Here is a 15,007-nt window from a genome sequence, read left to right on the forward strand (position 1 = left end):
CATAGGTGTTCAATTGGGTTGAGATCTGGTGACTGTGAAGGCCATAGCATATGATTCACATCATTTTCATACTCATCAAACTATTCAGTGAGCCCTCGTGCCCTGTGCATGGGGGCATTGTCATCCTGGAAGAGACCATTCCCATCAGGATAGAAATGTTTCACCATAGGATAAAGGTGATCACTCAGAATAACTTTGTAATGATTTGCAGTGACCCTTCCCTCTAAGGGGACAAGTGGAGCCAAACCACACCAGGAAAATGCCCTCCACAGCATAACAGAGCCTCTGGACCCCCTCACTGTAGGGGTCCAGCAGTCAGACACGAACTGTTCTCTTGGTGTCGCCGCACATGCACTTTCCCACTTGTCAAGAACACTAGCCAGTTGAGCGTCTTTGTGACTGAAGTTCCTGCCATTCATGCCCCAATAATGACCCCTCTTTCAAAGTCACCTCAATCCTGTCCTCTTGTCATCTTGATCCAAAATCAAGGTCAACTGGGCCTGCTCAGCATTTTAATACATGCCATAGAGCATGTTAGATGTTAATTGCTTAATTTTATCATGCAGTACACCTCTTTAGAGGCATCTGCATTTGTTATGTTCCTCCACTCATTTATTCAAGTTTTTACTTTAATTGGTCACCCGTCTGTATTTTAGATGCTACTTGGGTATAAATTAGATTTATGTCATGCATGTTTTGAATGTGTGCATTACTAATTGCACCACAAACAAGAGTGGAAAAATTGTTATTTTGATCTGATTTGCAAGCCCAATATAATACAATTATTTAATTGCTGTATAGTTGATTTGAATAAATATCTACCAGTAGATGGCACTGCTGCATATTTATTTTCCCTTCCCCTGTAGGACAGTTAATTCCCCAAAAGAAAAAAAAAAAAAAATCCATCATGGAAATCCCCTATATCCAGCTGAGTGGTTACTGCAACTCAGTGCTTTAATTACACATTTCTATATGCCTTGGAGTTCTTTAACGGATGGAAATTTCCAATCCCCTGCCAAAACAGCGTTGTCAATCAGTTCAGGTATGATTTAAATGTAAGTCAAGGCTACCCCTAGGACAAGGACTCAAAACTTCTGTTTGCCATTTAACTTCAATCCAATCCTGGGGACCAAAAAGCAGTCCTGATGTGTCATCCACACTGTTCCTCATGAAAGCTTAGATTCTAAAATAATTTAATACCGGTAATGAAAATAAGAGTGGCTCACAATCCAGCAGCTGCATCCACAGGTGGAGAAAGGTGTTAAACTACTGCAAAGAAACTGTTTTGAAATAAGGAGTCAAGTGGTATGGTGGAACATGAACCAGGTCTACGTATTCGTAGGCTTATGTGTTTATTGTACAATGCCACCAAAAGCTGTCCTTTCACATCAACAGTTGAAGCCATGAAGAAAAGTAGAATGCCTTGCATAATATCTGCACGTCATACAAAAATAAAAACCCCAAAACGTATTATGAATGTCTTAATGCTTCATTCAGTGCATGTATTTTAACACATCAAGAAGACAGATGAAGAACAGAGGAAACATTATTCTCAGCATCTCTAATAGAACTAGTCTGGCAGTCCTGCTATCAATAGACAATACTGATCCAGTACTGTAATGATCTTATTCTTCAGGACAAACATATTTCAAAAACAAGAGTGAGACTTGGGAAAAAGAAATAAGTGCATTTGAAGAAGAGAAGCAATTAAATGTGTCTTCACTTGCAAAATCCGCAGCTCGATACTGTTGTCTGAGCAGATTTATTAAAAAAAAAAGAAGAAGAAGGAAAGCACAATCCAGAGAGTTGGTGGTTTCCTGTGATAATATCCTCTTCACGGCATCATCAGTTTGTCTATCAGTGTTTGGAGATCAAATCAGTGTTTAAGAATTCTTCTGTGGAACCTTGATTGTTACCTGAAAGAGAAAACATTCACTGCGTAAATATTTCAGCTTCTCTTTTAATTGTACATATATGCCGACTATGAATAGAACAGACAGCAATATCTGGAGAAGCAAAATACCCAAAGGCTAACAAATATTATAAATCTGTTCCAGACTCCAACGATATTCCTTAGTTGGTGGAATACATAACTTGGATTCAAAGTGGAGAAGAAAACAATCATTTGAGGAACTTTAAGAATGATGCTGCCAGTCACTCACGGTTTTCACTTCAGTATAGCTGTCCAGGCCGTACTCTCCCAGTTCACGCCCAACTCCAGAAGCCTTGTAGCCCCCGAACGGAGCTTGGGCCCCAAACACATCATAGCAGTTAATCCTGCAGATAAGAGTGAGGCAAACTGTGTGTAAGCCTTTGGCCAACAATGATGTAATATTTAACTTGCAATTACTTTCAACTATACTTGTAAGGAAAATATACATAGATTTATTGGTTTTCTATTGTATTAGTCTAAAGCTTGCATATAAACATAGTGAAGGAGGGAGTGATACATGTATTTAAACAATTTTGAAATGACATCATTTAAGGGTTTGCAAGCTCAATTTCAGGCACTATTGAGCTGGGAACCAAGGAAATTGTGGTTGACTTGGAGACCACCCAACCGGGAGGCACTTGGCTGGTTGTGACGTGCATCACGATGAGTTAATTTGCATTGCCCAGTTAAGAACTATGAATGGAAGCCATTCAATGTTTGAAGAGGATGAAGGTTGAGCGCGTACCAGACAGTGCCAGCTCGCAGGGCTCCAGAGACGTAGTGGGCCTTGTCGATGTCCTTGGTGAAGACAGCAGCTGCCAGCCCATACTTCGTGTCGTTGGCTCGTTCAATAACCTCTTCCAGCGTCTTAAACTTCAGAATCTGCATTACTGGACCAAAGATCTGCCAGGGTCAGAGGACAAACCCTCAGGAATTTGAAAAATGACTGGGATACAACAAGAGAGCGGCAAATTATTTGCCATTGTGGAGAGAAGGCATTAGACAGAGGTTTTTATACAGAACATGCTACATCGACAGGCCAAGAGCACATGACTTTCCCTGCGGAGAACTGCCTTGCTCCAACTTTCCTACTGCTGACCCACGCAAGTGGACATCTTGAAAGAGATGTACTTTAAACTTTTAATTGAAGAACTTGTCCGAATGTGCAATGATGATATACAACACAACACGTGGTGGAAGGCATGACCAGTCCACTAAACCACAGAGCATGACTGTCTGCAAAGTATGATGCAGGCTTCCACAGTAATGCAAACCCTGCGCCCAGCTGTAATTTCTGGAGGGTTCTGCGAAGGAGATAAGAGACATTAACAATAGTACCTCCTCTCGAGCAATGGTCATGTTGTCCTTCACGTCCCCAAACACAGTGGGCTGGATGAAGTACCCTCGGTCAGCTGCCACACCACCCCCGCACATAAGTTTGGCTCCCTCTCGTTTCCCTGTGCTGATGTAGCCCAGGATCTTCTGGAACTGTTCTTCATCCACCTGCGGAAGACAGCCACCACAACTGGGGTTCAAGCCTCATAACATACCCAAAGACTCCTGATACGTTTTATTATATGCATGAAGCATTGAGCAACATGTTAATTCACCACCACTTTATACAGAGGAGAAAAACATTGTAAAGTGTTGCAGGCTTTAAGAATCCCAAATTGACAGTTGAAAGGTGTCTTTTAAGATACAATTGTAACTATTTTCCAAGGACTGCAGGCCAGTAAACCTTTCATGCTGGAACATTCTCTAACTAATTAGGCTCTGTAGGGCTGTATACTCTAGACTGCTGCACTAAGTTGTCCAACTTTGACCTTGAACTTGGTTTAACCTTACTGTTTCAGCGTTTGTTGTTTGGTCTGAGCTGGTTGGAAACTGCTCACATGACTGGCCTCTAGCACTGTATAAAGATAATAGGAAGAACAGACTGACTGAGGGTACTTTGAGGCTTGAGGCACTATATTGCAGACTTGGAATTCCTTGTCTGGCGGTTTAATAAAATAATTACTTGAAAGCAGAGCTACAGGTCCACTCTCATTTATCCACCAAACATCCTAATTGATCCTCCACTGACATGGGCATCAGACCAGCCCCCCTGGAATTCCAAGAAAGCTAAAATTTAACATTACCAAAAAATAACACCTGGCTTGTTTGGTATCAACTGTAAGGTCATGCTTTGAGGGACTTGAAAATGTATTTGATACAACTAAAACTTGACAATATAGAGAGTTTTAAACTCTGGGTAACATGTGAACCATTTTCACATTCCTCAAAGCCATCACACCCCCAATACACATTCTGTAGGAATCAAGGGAGAGGAATGGCAAAGACTGCTTCAATTCGAATTTCAATTTTATTACCCCAAACCTGACCGATCAGAAGTTTGGAAGGAAAGAGATTAGAATCTCTTAGTCTAAAAAGTATAAAAATAGAAAGTTTAAATAGCAATTTGGAGTGGAGTGGAGTGGAACAACCTGGGAGAAGAAACCATGGAGATGAAATCCAGGAACACTGAACAAAACCAGAACTTCTCCACCAAAAACCTGAAAGCTTTCCAACTGTCCTCCAGTCGACGCAGTCTGCCAGCCCTCCCCACTATCGAACGTCTGCATAACTGAATCTTAGTAAACCACACAGGTAGTATACTAGTCCAGAATTAGGTAAATCACAATTATATAAAACCTAGTTGTGTATGAGATCTAAATTGAGGAATGGGTAACGTAATCATAAAACTTGTTTCTTATTTTACCTGTTTTGTGTCTTGAGTCAAAACTTGAGTATTGGATAGATCTCTCATTCTCACTTGAAAGATTATCCACACTGCTTTTCTCTGTTGTATTTGCAAATACATGTTGTCTAATTTCATTTTTAATAAACCTATATCTTGTATAAAACAAAACAACTTCAAGGTTAATTCATGCAGATCAACCTCACCGCTAATCTGAGTTCATTAGTAAAAGTATTGTGGTAACTTGCATATCAACCCGGTCTCAGGTTTTCAGGGGACTTGACCGCTGTGGATTGTATGTGTAGGGGTCACAAGATAACAGGACTTTATTCAGCAAATATAATTTCTTCCAATATCGATACCAGATAAATAAGCCAAATTCCAGGTAAAGTCCTAGGCCAATCGAAAGTACTTACTAATAAAACAATAACTGTAAGGATAAATTGACAACAATGCGTCCATTTCAACATTCTGCCCGTATCTTAATAGATCAGCATCCTTTCATTTCATTAAACTATTTACTATAAACTCACACACACACCTGTAAACCCCCACAGGCAGAGCCAACTACCCAATTAACGGCAATTAACACCCCCCCAGGTTCTGATAATATGCTCTACATAAATGGCAATAGTACTTAACTTTGATTCAAATAACACCTTATTTCTAATGTCCCATTCCATTAAGACAAGGTAGAATTAAACTTAAAATGTAGTTTCAGGGGGAAAATGTCACAGCCACTAAAGAGAGGGGTTTGTTTGTCTTTCTTTATTTGATCTGGAGAAGCATCTGCAAGCATCCAGCTTTACTTTTCTCCCATCGCAGTATCACAGTACAAGGCTTATATCCCTTTGGTTTCCTTGAGCTCACTTCTCAAGTGGCACTCAACACAGTGTTGTCTATCCCCACTTCTCTCTCCTGTGCCTTTATGTCCCCCTCTTAACTAAATACATGCATGCATAATGCATGTACTCATTAATCTTCCAAATTTACAGAAAATGAGACTGAAAAAAAAGTTGGAGGTACCTGTACGCTGTTGTTTGCTGCCCAGTCCATAAATGTATAACAGCATTATAGGCCAAGTTACCACATAATGTCCATTTTGCCTTTAGCTGCAAACACGGTCTGATTTTCCAAAGCTGGTAAATTATTCATTCATTACCATTTTCTAGTTTTTCAAATTAAGATGACTTACAGGGGGCTTTTCTCAACCAAATTAGATGTATCTTAGTGTCTTATACAAGATACGCACTGCCCTCTCATTAGGAAAGTCTTCAGCTAAGCAGGCCCGTAATATCTGTAGGGCCTGGCAGCTCATTTTAACTTGAATATGGTCAAACTCAACCCTGGTACCTGTGGGCCCTGTTCAGTACTCAGGTTGAAGGGATCTCCCACCACTCTCTTCTTAGTCCTCTCCACGCTGCGCTCCACAAACTCGTTGTAGATGTCCTCCTGTACAAAAGTGCGGGAGCCGGCGCAGCAGCACTGGCCCTGGTTGAAGAACAGAGCGAAGTGGGACATCTCCACCGCCTCCTCCACTGCCAGAGAAAACACACTGCAATCAACAAAGATGTGCGGTGCCGCCTGGGATCAGGGTTTGTGTCAGGAAATCATGCAAATCGGCCTTCAGCGGGTCTTTCAGTTATTACAAAGAAGGGTGTAAAGAATCTGCAACAATATTTGCCTTCCCCCAAAAGGAGTGGGGAGTCCCAGAACACTCTACACAAGAGTTTATCTCTAAGACACAATGTAGAGAGGATGCTCACTGTCGGCGTCAGACAGGATGATGTTGGGGCTCTTTCCACCCAGCTCCAGTGTCGTCTTTTTCAGGTTGCTGCTGCCAGCAGCCTGCTGGATGAGCTGCCCAACCTGGAGGTTATAGCACATACAGTAAACAGATTTAATCGCATGAAACTAAACTGAATTTGCATACAAAAACAAAGCAGGCAAGAAGATTCAACTAACAAGCATCACATTTATCGGATTTATCCTGTGATTTGAGTTCCTGCTTCATGTGGTCTTCATCTTCACTAATGGACAATTGTCTGGTCGAGAACAACATATATTGAGCTTGTCTACTTTCCAGGTTTCTATCTACTGTAACTACCTGCTTTTAATTTATACATTTTTTTTATAATTTGCATCAGTAAAACCAGCTTTTAGACCAATAAATCAAAGCAGTATATACCCTGACCTAGTAATTTGAGGAAAAGTTGAATCAATCCCACACTAACCTCTGTGGAACCAGTGAAGGCCACCTTGTCTACATCCATGTGGGACGCGATGGCCGCCCCGGCAGTGGGGCCGAACCCAGGCACGATGTTTACCACCCCTGCGGGAAACCCCACCTGAGGAGAGCAGAGCAGTCAGACTCACCCAGCCACGTAAGCAGTACTGCATGTAGGCCTTTGGGACTGTTGACCACTGTCCTCCAGAGCAGTGGTCTCCAGCCCTGGTCTTGGAGAGCCCACTTCTATACTACCTCAATCTTATGGGTCATTGAAATATGTAATTAAAAACCGTGAGGTGTGGGGGACTGACCTCCTTGATGAGGTGGGCCACATACAGCGCAGAGAGAGGCGTCTGCTCAGCCACCTTCATCACCACAGTGTTTCCTGTGGCCAGTGCTGGACCCAGCTTCCATGCCTGCATCAGCAATGGGAAATTCCACTGGAAAGGAAAAACAATGGGTGATTAACAGCTGGACACAATTAAAGTGAAATGCAGAAAGAACAATGTACTAGGACATCTTGATCATGTTTTTTTTTATTATTATAATGTTTCAGTTTCCTTTGGTTCCACATAGTGTAGGTGAAAAATTATAAGGCTTGCTTCAGTTTTTAGAAGAGAGCAGCCAAGAGAATGTGGAGGCCAACAGGATACATCGATGATGTACATCAGGATACACTATCCGTACTGTATGACCTGGACAGTGCAGCGCTCTATAAATATCAGTCACTCCTGAAAGCAGTGTTTTCTCTCAATCCGTCTCCCTTTGATTGAGTCCCCAAAGTGAGTCCCATCTCCAGTCCAGCCCTGCTAAGCTTGGCTCACTCACAGGGATGATCTGGCCGCACACTCCCACAGGCTCATGACGGGTGTAGCAGAAAAAGTCCCCGTCTACAGGAATGGTCTTGCCTTCCCACTTGTCAGCCCAGCCAGCGTAGTACCTGTGCCACAAACATTAAGACAAACACAGACACTTAATTCAAGACACAAGCTGCAGAAGGGCTAGTACGAAGAGCCAGCAGGGGTCCAACCACCCACATGTGAGCCAGACTCAAGCAGTGGGGCCTTACCATATTCAGTTAAGTACTCTATAGGCTTCCTATAGAGAGCAGATAGAGTCCTGCTATACCCACAACAGAATAGAGTTCGAGAATCTATTCCACAAAAACAACTAAAGGTTAGGGTGCTTGTTTAATTTCAGTTGGTATTTAACGGACATTGATAGCAGCAACATTTAGGTACAACGCAATTTCGCAATTTCATCATATATATACAAGCAGAACAAGAAGGGGAGCTACGCAATCAGACCTGAAAACAGTGCTGTGGCTCTGAGGTAAAAATAAACCAGTGGAGCCTAGTCCTGGCAGGCACAATGTTGTACAGAAATTCAATCTCTCTACGACACACTGCAGATAGTGCTTTCAGAAGCAAGGATCAACCAAGCCATTTAAAATGTCTAGCAGTGCTGGTCACTTTCTCCTCATCCAAATGTGTTAATTTCAATGACTGTTTTGAAACGTATATCACAGGGTCTAGAGAAGGAAAGCAATACTTCAGTTTCACCAGGCTCTGTTTGTTATCACTTCAGAAAGACAAAATGCCCAGATTGTATTGTGAGGAAAACAATCTAGCTTTTCTTCAAGCATTCATACTTTCTTTATCTACAAATCCTGGTTGCTAGGACACTTGTGCAGCTGGTCATATGACAGGATAATTCTGCACATACCGCACCAGTTCAGGGTTCGACAGTAAAACAAATTTAGAAGGAGTGTATATTATTGTGTTCCGTTTCATTAACGTGAAAAAACACGCACGGTTCTAAAACCTTGACGCACAATGGGCTTCAGCTATTAGTTCCTACAAAAGGCTAAATGTATCAATCCGTAACTGTAGGCTTATGGTACCAGAAGCACAAAAATAGACAGAAATCAGTAAGAAAATAGGTTATTGCATGTAAAGCAAGCAACGATTCGATTCTCAATCCTGCGGGTCCTTAACTATTACATTTATTTTTCGATTTTTAAGCCTTTTAAAAGGTTTTAAATATGAACAATTGTTTTGAAGGTCTTAAATATTTGTTTCTATACAATTTAAAAACACCATACCAGAGATCTCACATCCTGAAAGCTGCCATGTGTGAATTATCCGAATATGAATTGGTCATGTTTAATATAAACAGCCCATTCCCCAATGGGCCATGATCGCTAGCAAACGGGTTTGTAAATGAAACCCATACAACAAGCAAACTAGCAAATATAGGCAAGAGCAAGGCACGTCATTAGTCACACAACAATTAGATCAAATTAAGAGAAGTGTAGAAAAACGTAGACAGCAATGCAGATAATCAGAAAGTTGATGTACTACTATAACTTGTCTAAAATCGTTTTAAACGGAATGGTGAAGTTTTTGCCGTCTCCTTGAATTTAGTACTAGCCAGCTCCATTGCGTAGGGATTTAGGTTTTATGTAATTCAGTCACCTGGCTTCCGGGGCTTTAGTATGCCATCAAACAATTCGAGACAATAACCACATACATATCAGTATTATTACACAACGCCGGGCTATAAACTCCGATTAACTATTTTCTCTAACCAGAGTGCAGGATATTGGCCAGTGTGGAAACAGCGCTAAAGAGGAATTTCACAAATTCAATGGTGGAATGCGAGCCAGTAAAATTATTAGCTAGGGCTAGGGCTATTGGCAGTCCTTAAAAACCTAAACGTAGAACCTTCAGTTCCAAAGTTCCTTCAGTTAATCTGGAGAACAATCAGGCAAATAAATCTCTGCAATGTACTGCTGCTGAAGACTAGGTTAAAGAGAAATCACACTGGTGAACATGCTGCTGTTTAAACATGTGATACTTTTGCAGCCAGCATTACTTATGTCAGAGATTCCCAAACTGGGGTCCACGAGGGAGTGCTAGGGGGTCAAACCCCCCACCCCCTACCCCCTGTATTGTTTTTAAATGCAGACTGAAACTGTCAACCCCCCGCTCTTGCATGTTGTTGCCTTCGCTACCCTCATGCACTCACAAGTTTTTACCGCCCCCCCCTCCTCCCCTCCGCTCTCACACGTTTTTACTGCCCCTACGCCCACATGTTTTTCCGGTATCAACCCCTCCCCTCCCTCCGCTCTCACACGTTTTTACCGTGTGTCCCCCACCTTTGGTAGGAGAGGGTCCTCAGCGAAAATCCAGGCTGCAAAGGGGTCCCTGGATCAAAAAAGTTTGGGAACCCCTGACTTATGTTACGGTTTAAATTGTCCTAAACAGAATTTGCATATTTTAATGTTGTATATTTGCACACAGGAACAGGTGAAAGGGAATTGTTCCAAGATTTAACAATTGTTGGATCTGCAATTAACCAGAGACTGAATGGTTCTGAATTGAGCAGCCAGGTTTATAAAAAAAAAAACTTATTTGGGAGACCCTGTTATAAGTAAAAGAATAAAGAAGGAAAACCAATCTAAGAGCAATTTGGATTTTTTTTTTTTTTAATAAAACCATGATCTTCACCATCTATAGCCCTGGAACCTGAAATTCAGGATATCCCAGTAACTAGTGCCAACAGTAAAAACATTCTCTCACAAAATAAGTGGTCTACATCCCACATACTAAAACCACTAATGGTATGCAATATTTTCATTATGTAAATATAATACTACCACTTTGTTCTTCCTACTTCACATTGCATCTGAATGTTTAAAGAAAAAAAAAAAAAGTGTGTATGTGTATGTGTATATATATATATATATATATATATATATATATATATATATATATTCATTCATGTAAATAAAATATATTTGTGGGTCTTTACACAGCTATCAAACATTCTAAATCTGAAAAGGAAATACTTATTACACAAGACATTTCTCATTCATGTAGGCTTTTGATTAGAGCACGTTTTTTTGTTGTTTTGATCATGTAGCTGTTGACATGGAGGGCACCAGACTCAACAGCAGTAAGGGATGTTAATGGAGCTCTGCTGAAGTGAACTCTGCATTTTACCTCAAGCACTTCACAACCATGGGCACATCCACACTATATGCCACCGCATAGGGCTTGCCATTGTCCAGGGTCTCCAGTTCCTACAGAAACAGTAGAATACTTTGGGTTATTCCATTGAATAGACATCAACCTAATTTTCAGATAATCAGATAGTATGAGATAGATCTGATTCTGAACATCAACCACATGCTACAAAGGGAGCAATTCTTCACACATTTATGTAATAAAATCTAATTCTCCACAAACCAATACTATCCCAAAGAACAGATCCTGTTTCAGCATGAGCTGAAATTGTTTCTTTCAAATATTTGAGGAATCTTCTAGTCATTGTTACTACCAAGAAAGGAAAATTGCTTTTGATTTATTTTGTATTTTTAAGCACATCTAGAACACACAATGCAGGCATACCGAGCAAATGAAAACAGGTAATCATACACATTTCAGTAAACCTTTTCATGTGAAAGTTGTGTCTGAACAATTGAAGGTATTTATGTTGATACAAATTCCTGCAGTGTGCTTTATATAAGAAAATGATCAGAACTGAAAGTACAACAGATCATAAAATGCCTAAATACATTTAAACGCTCTGACTGTACATTTGTAAATTCCTTTGGAAGGAATACCTCAGAGGAGGCACACTATCAGATTGAACAGCAAATGGCGACCCCTCGTCATAGCATGATTAAACTGACTTTATTCTTCTTTAGTTTTGCCAGACTTCACCTCCCAAGATTACAAAACCTGAGCCAAACAGCGATGGCATTTTCAGCTGTGCCAAGTCACTGGATCTGGCTCAGACCTACCCTAAATACCAGGAGCTGTATTTTCAACTTGAACATTTAATAACACTATTTATGAAAATAAAATAAGGAGTCACAAAACAGCAAATGTGAAAAGATGTGAACTCTGAATAATAAATTGCCTTAATATTTATATTCAATTAAAGCTTTAACATTTCTACAACAACAAATCTTCAAAATAGTAATCTATTTCAGCATGTAATCATTAGATTTTCCCAATTTTGGAAATCGAGAACACGTGCGTTAAAACAAAGGGACTCACTGCCAGGTAGGCGGTGTCTTTCTCGATCCGGTCGGCCAGTCGATTCAACAGAAGTCCCCGGTCAGAGGCATCCATGCGTCGCCACGGTGATCCCAGCTTGAAGGCATCACGAGCGGCTTTCACAGCTTTATCCACATCAGCCTGGAGGAAGAGTAACAGCAAAGAGCCAAGCATAAAGAAAACAACAAGTCTAGTTTTAGTTCAGTCCTTTTTAGTACATTTTTTAAATCTCTGCTGAGAGAAGCAGGAAGACAGTAGTGTTATGCCATTGCTCTGCACCCTTCTTGCTTTGTTATGGAGCCACTGAATAAATATTCAATGGCTTCAGATGCCACCTGGTACACAGTAATGCCTCTTACCTTGTCTGCCTCTGCTACCTGGCAGATCACCTCTCCTGTAGATGGGTTGATGGATGCAAAGGTCTTTTTGCTGACAGCATCTTGCCACTCGTTGTTGATAAATAGCTGGAAGGAAAAGTTATTTACTTGAGGAAACTGGCATAATGTCAACACAAACTCTCTATAAGACAAGCCATAAAAAAAAAAAAAAAACTCTCATCCATCTAGAATTCCCTCATATTCTGTCTGCATTTTGTTTCATTCTCAACTTTGTGTACAAAAGCAAAAATGCACTGCTTTTTGCTACATAAACAAGGTGATTCATATTTACGTGAATGAAAATTAATTTATCAAGAATGAGAAAAACAGCATTTTTAATTGGTTGATTAGAGAGAAGCAGACTGACCAATGGTAATGGTCAAAGCACATTTCAAACATCTAAATCAACAGTTTGTAGTTGAAATGATTTAGCCTATTAAGGACATTTTCTAAAACCTTATTCTGAACTGTGGAGGCCACTTTGCAGAAATACTTGACACTGTACACCATTGTAATACAGCAATACAATGCCTACCCATGTTTAGCTCTAATAATAGCCAGAAACCCAACACCAAAATTTGACACTTAACACAATCCCAACCCAAAAAGTCTACATTTCTACGAATAAGTTTATTCCTAAACTGCATTCTTGTGATAAATTAGTCCAAATGTTACTCTAAAAACTATGTTCATGTAATTATAAGACCATTGCCACACTTGTGCAGCAGTTGAAGTTGCAGCTCTTTCATTTCTTTTCATGATGTGCAATTGTCTGAGGAATGACTCATGGTGCGGCCCCTACAGCGTTATAAGAAGCTGTTGATGGGGGTGGAAACTAGTGTTTAGTCTGTCAAGCCTTGGTGTGGGCTCTGATGTGCACAGTGGAGAAAAAGACAGCTGTGACAGTACATTGCATTTCCATGACCTCCAATGTTTTTATTCCCAGTCATTCAAAGTAAGGTAAACAGCTTGACATAACTGAAATACAATTGAAGTTTTATTCCAGTTAGGCTCCTGTATTGTTCTCATGAAGCAGAAAAGCACGTCCAGTTTTAGATGGTGCTCTGCGTTTAAGAAGTCAAATAATAACCAAACCTTTCTTTAACATAACTTGATTCATCTATGAATATTTCAGACTGGTAATTAGTTGGTGGGTTTGCAATGGGTAATAAATAAATAATACCCACATTACTGTATTTTCTAGGACACACATTACCATTTTCCACAACAGACACTTATACATACACACACACACACACATTTTGTTTTCGCCTTGTTACTACAATGAACCCACTTTCTTGATTTTGCAGAAACCGTCCCTGTGGAGAAAGGCGACAGTAATCGGGAAGTCTAACCACACTGCGGTCACAGACACCACCGCCTTTCACAGCTAAAACCAGCCACGGTAAAGAGTTCAGATGTTTTCAACAAGTTTGTACAAAGTAGCCAGTGCGTAGTGTTTGTGTAGCCTGCTCCTTCTGCTGTGCATGTGCAGAATAACAACACTATCCATCTGGTGCTTTTGGGGAAGTAAAACAGCCCGTGCACTTTACACTACGGATTCATTTTATGACTTCCAGCATTGCATGTGTACATCTCCGGCGGTACCTTGTTGAAATGGACGTCTGGCTGTGTGTTGGGAGCGGGGATGGCAGCTGCGGCGGAGTACGCCCGGGCTGGGAGCCGGAGCGCCGGGCGCGGAATCGCGGACAGCACGGAGCGCAGCATGCTTCTTCTCCCAGAGCGTCAATCTGCTTGCAACCTCAGCTGTCCAACTCTTCAGAGGATTTGAAAGATGCACTTGAAGGTTTCTCTCCCAGGTTGTATCGTTGTAAAACCTGCAGACCCCCTCCAGCAAGGCACGGAAGAGCACTGTGGGGTTGTTGTTTTTTTAAGAGACGGTATGACGCATGCGCCGTAAGTGCCCGAAGAGGGGAAAGTCCGGCAACTCTCAGTTACAGGGAAGTGACAGCACGGTCAATGCGCCTGCTGTAGTCGCCACTTTTCACATGTGTTGTGCATTGAGTCAATTGCAGTTTTCGTGTGGCTGTGTGGGGATTTGGCAAATCAGAAAAGGTCATGTATCCATGGTTATGGATGGATATATTTCACAGCTATCTTTTCATTATTGTCATCGGATCATTAGGGGGAGCAAACCACTTTTTGTCTGACAGATGAATGAATCTGACACTAGTCAGACAAAAACAAATGTTGATCATGACCTTATTGTGCAACTACCATTATGATAAATACCATTTGGCCTACTGACATAAATGATTATATTGAAAGAGAAATGGAATTCAGGAATGTTTTATCTTTGTGTTCTGAGAGAAAGTAAACTCCTGCCTCTTCTTGATTCTCACACAGGGCTGACTTTAAAAGGGATTTTGAGATTTGGTACAACAGACACCCAAGAAAGAGCAAAGTATGGTGGGTTCAATCCCAGGTGGGGGACACTGCTGTTGTACCTTTCAGCAAAGTACTTTACCTAGATTTCTCCAGTTAGAACCCAGCTGTATAAATAGGTAATTGTATGTAAAATAATGTGATGCACTATTACAATTGTAGGTTGCCCCAGATAAGGGCGTCTGCTAAGAAATGTAATATAATTCAAACCCTAACCATGTCACCGACCCACTATATTAGTTTCAAAACTTCCTT

The 15,007-nt window shown here is 40.9% G+C and overlaps 1 protein-coding gene across 1 annotated transcript; it reads right to left on the bottom strand.

The window, feature by feature from the left end:
* Window positions 1-1,306: 1,306 nt before the first annotated feature.
* On the bottom strand, window positions 1,307-14,264 carry aldh2.2 (aldehyde dehydrogenase 2 family member, tandem duplicate 2). The gene is made up of 13 exons (XM_066689888.1): window positions 13,955-14,264; window positions 12,329-12,433; window positions 11,970-12,110; window positions 10,908-10,987; window positions 7,729-7,840; window positions 7,212-7,340; window positions 6,905-7,018; window positions 6,437-6,539; window positions 6,024-6,208; window positions 3,272-3,436; window positions 2,679-2,836; window positions 2,163-2,277; window positions 1,307-1,916 (listed from the first exon to the last, which is right to left on the bottom strand). Exons 1-13 carry the CDS (start codon window positions 14,072-14,074, stop codon window positions 1,884-1,886), a joined length of 1,560 nt encoding a protein of 519 aa, XP_066545985.1. The 5' UTR covers window positions 14,075-14,264; the 3' UTR covers window positions 1,307-1,883.
* Between the last annotated feature and the right edge of the window lie 743 nt (window positions 14,265-15,007).

Source organism: Amia ocellicauda, chromosome 17, assembly GCF_036373705.1.
Source record: "Amia ocellicauda isolate fAmiCal2 chromosome 17, fAmiCal2.hap1, whole genome shotgun sequence".
Taxonomy (NCBI): Eukaryota; Metazoa; Chordata; class Actinopteri; order Amiiformes; family Amiidae; genus Amia; species Amia ocellicauda.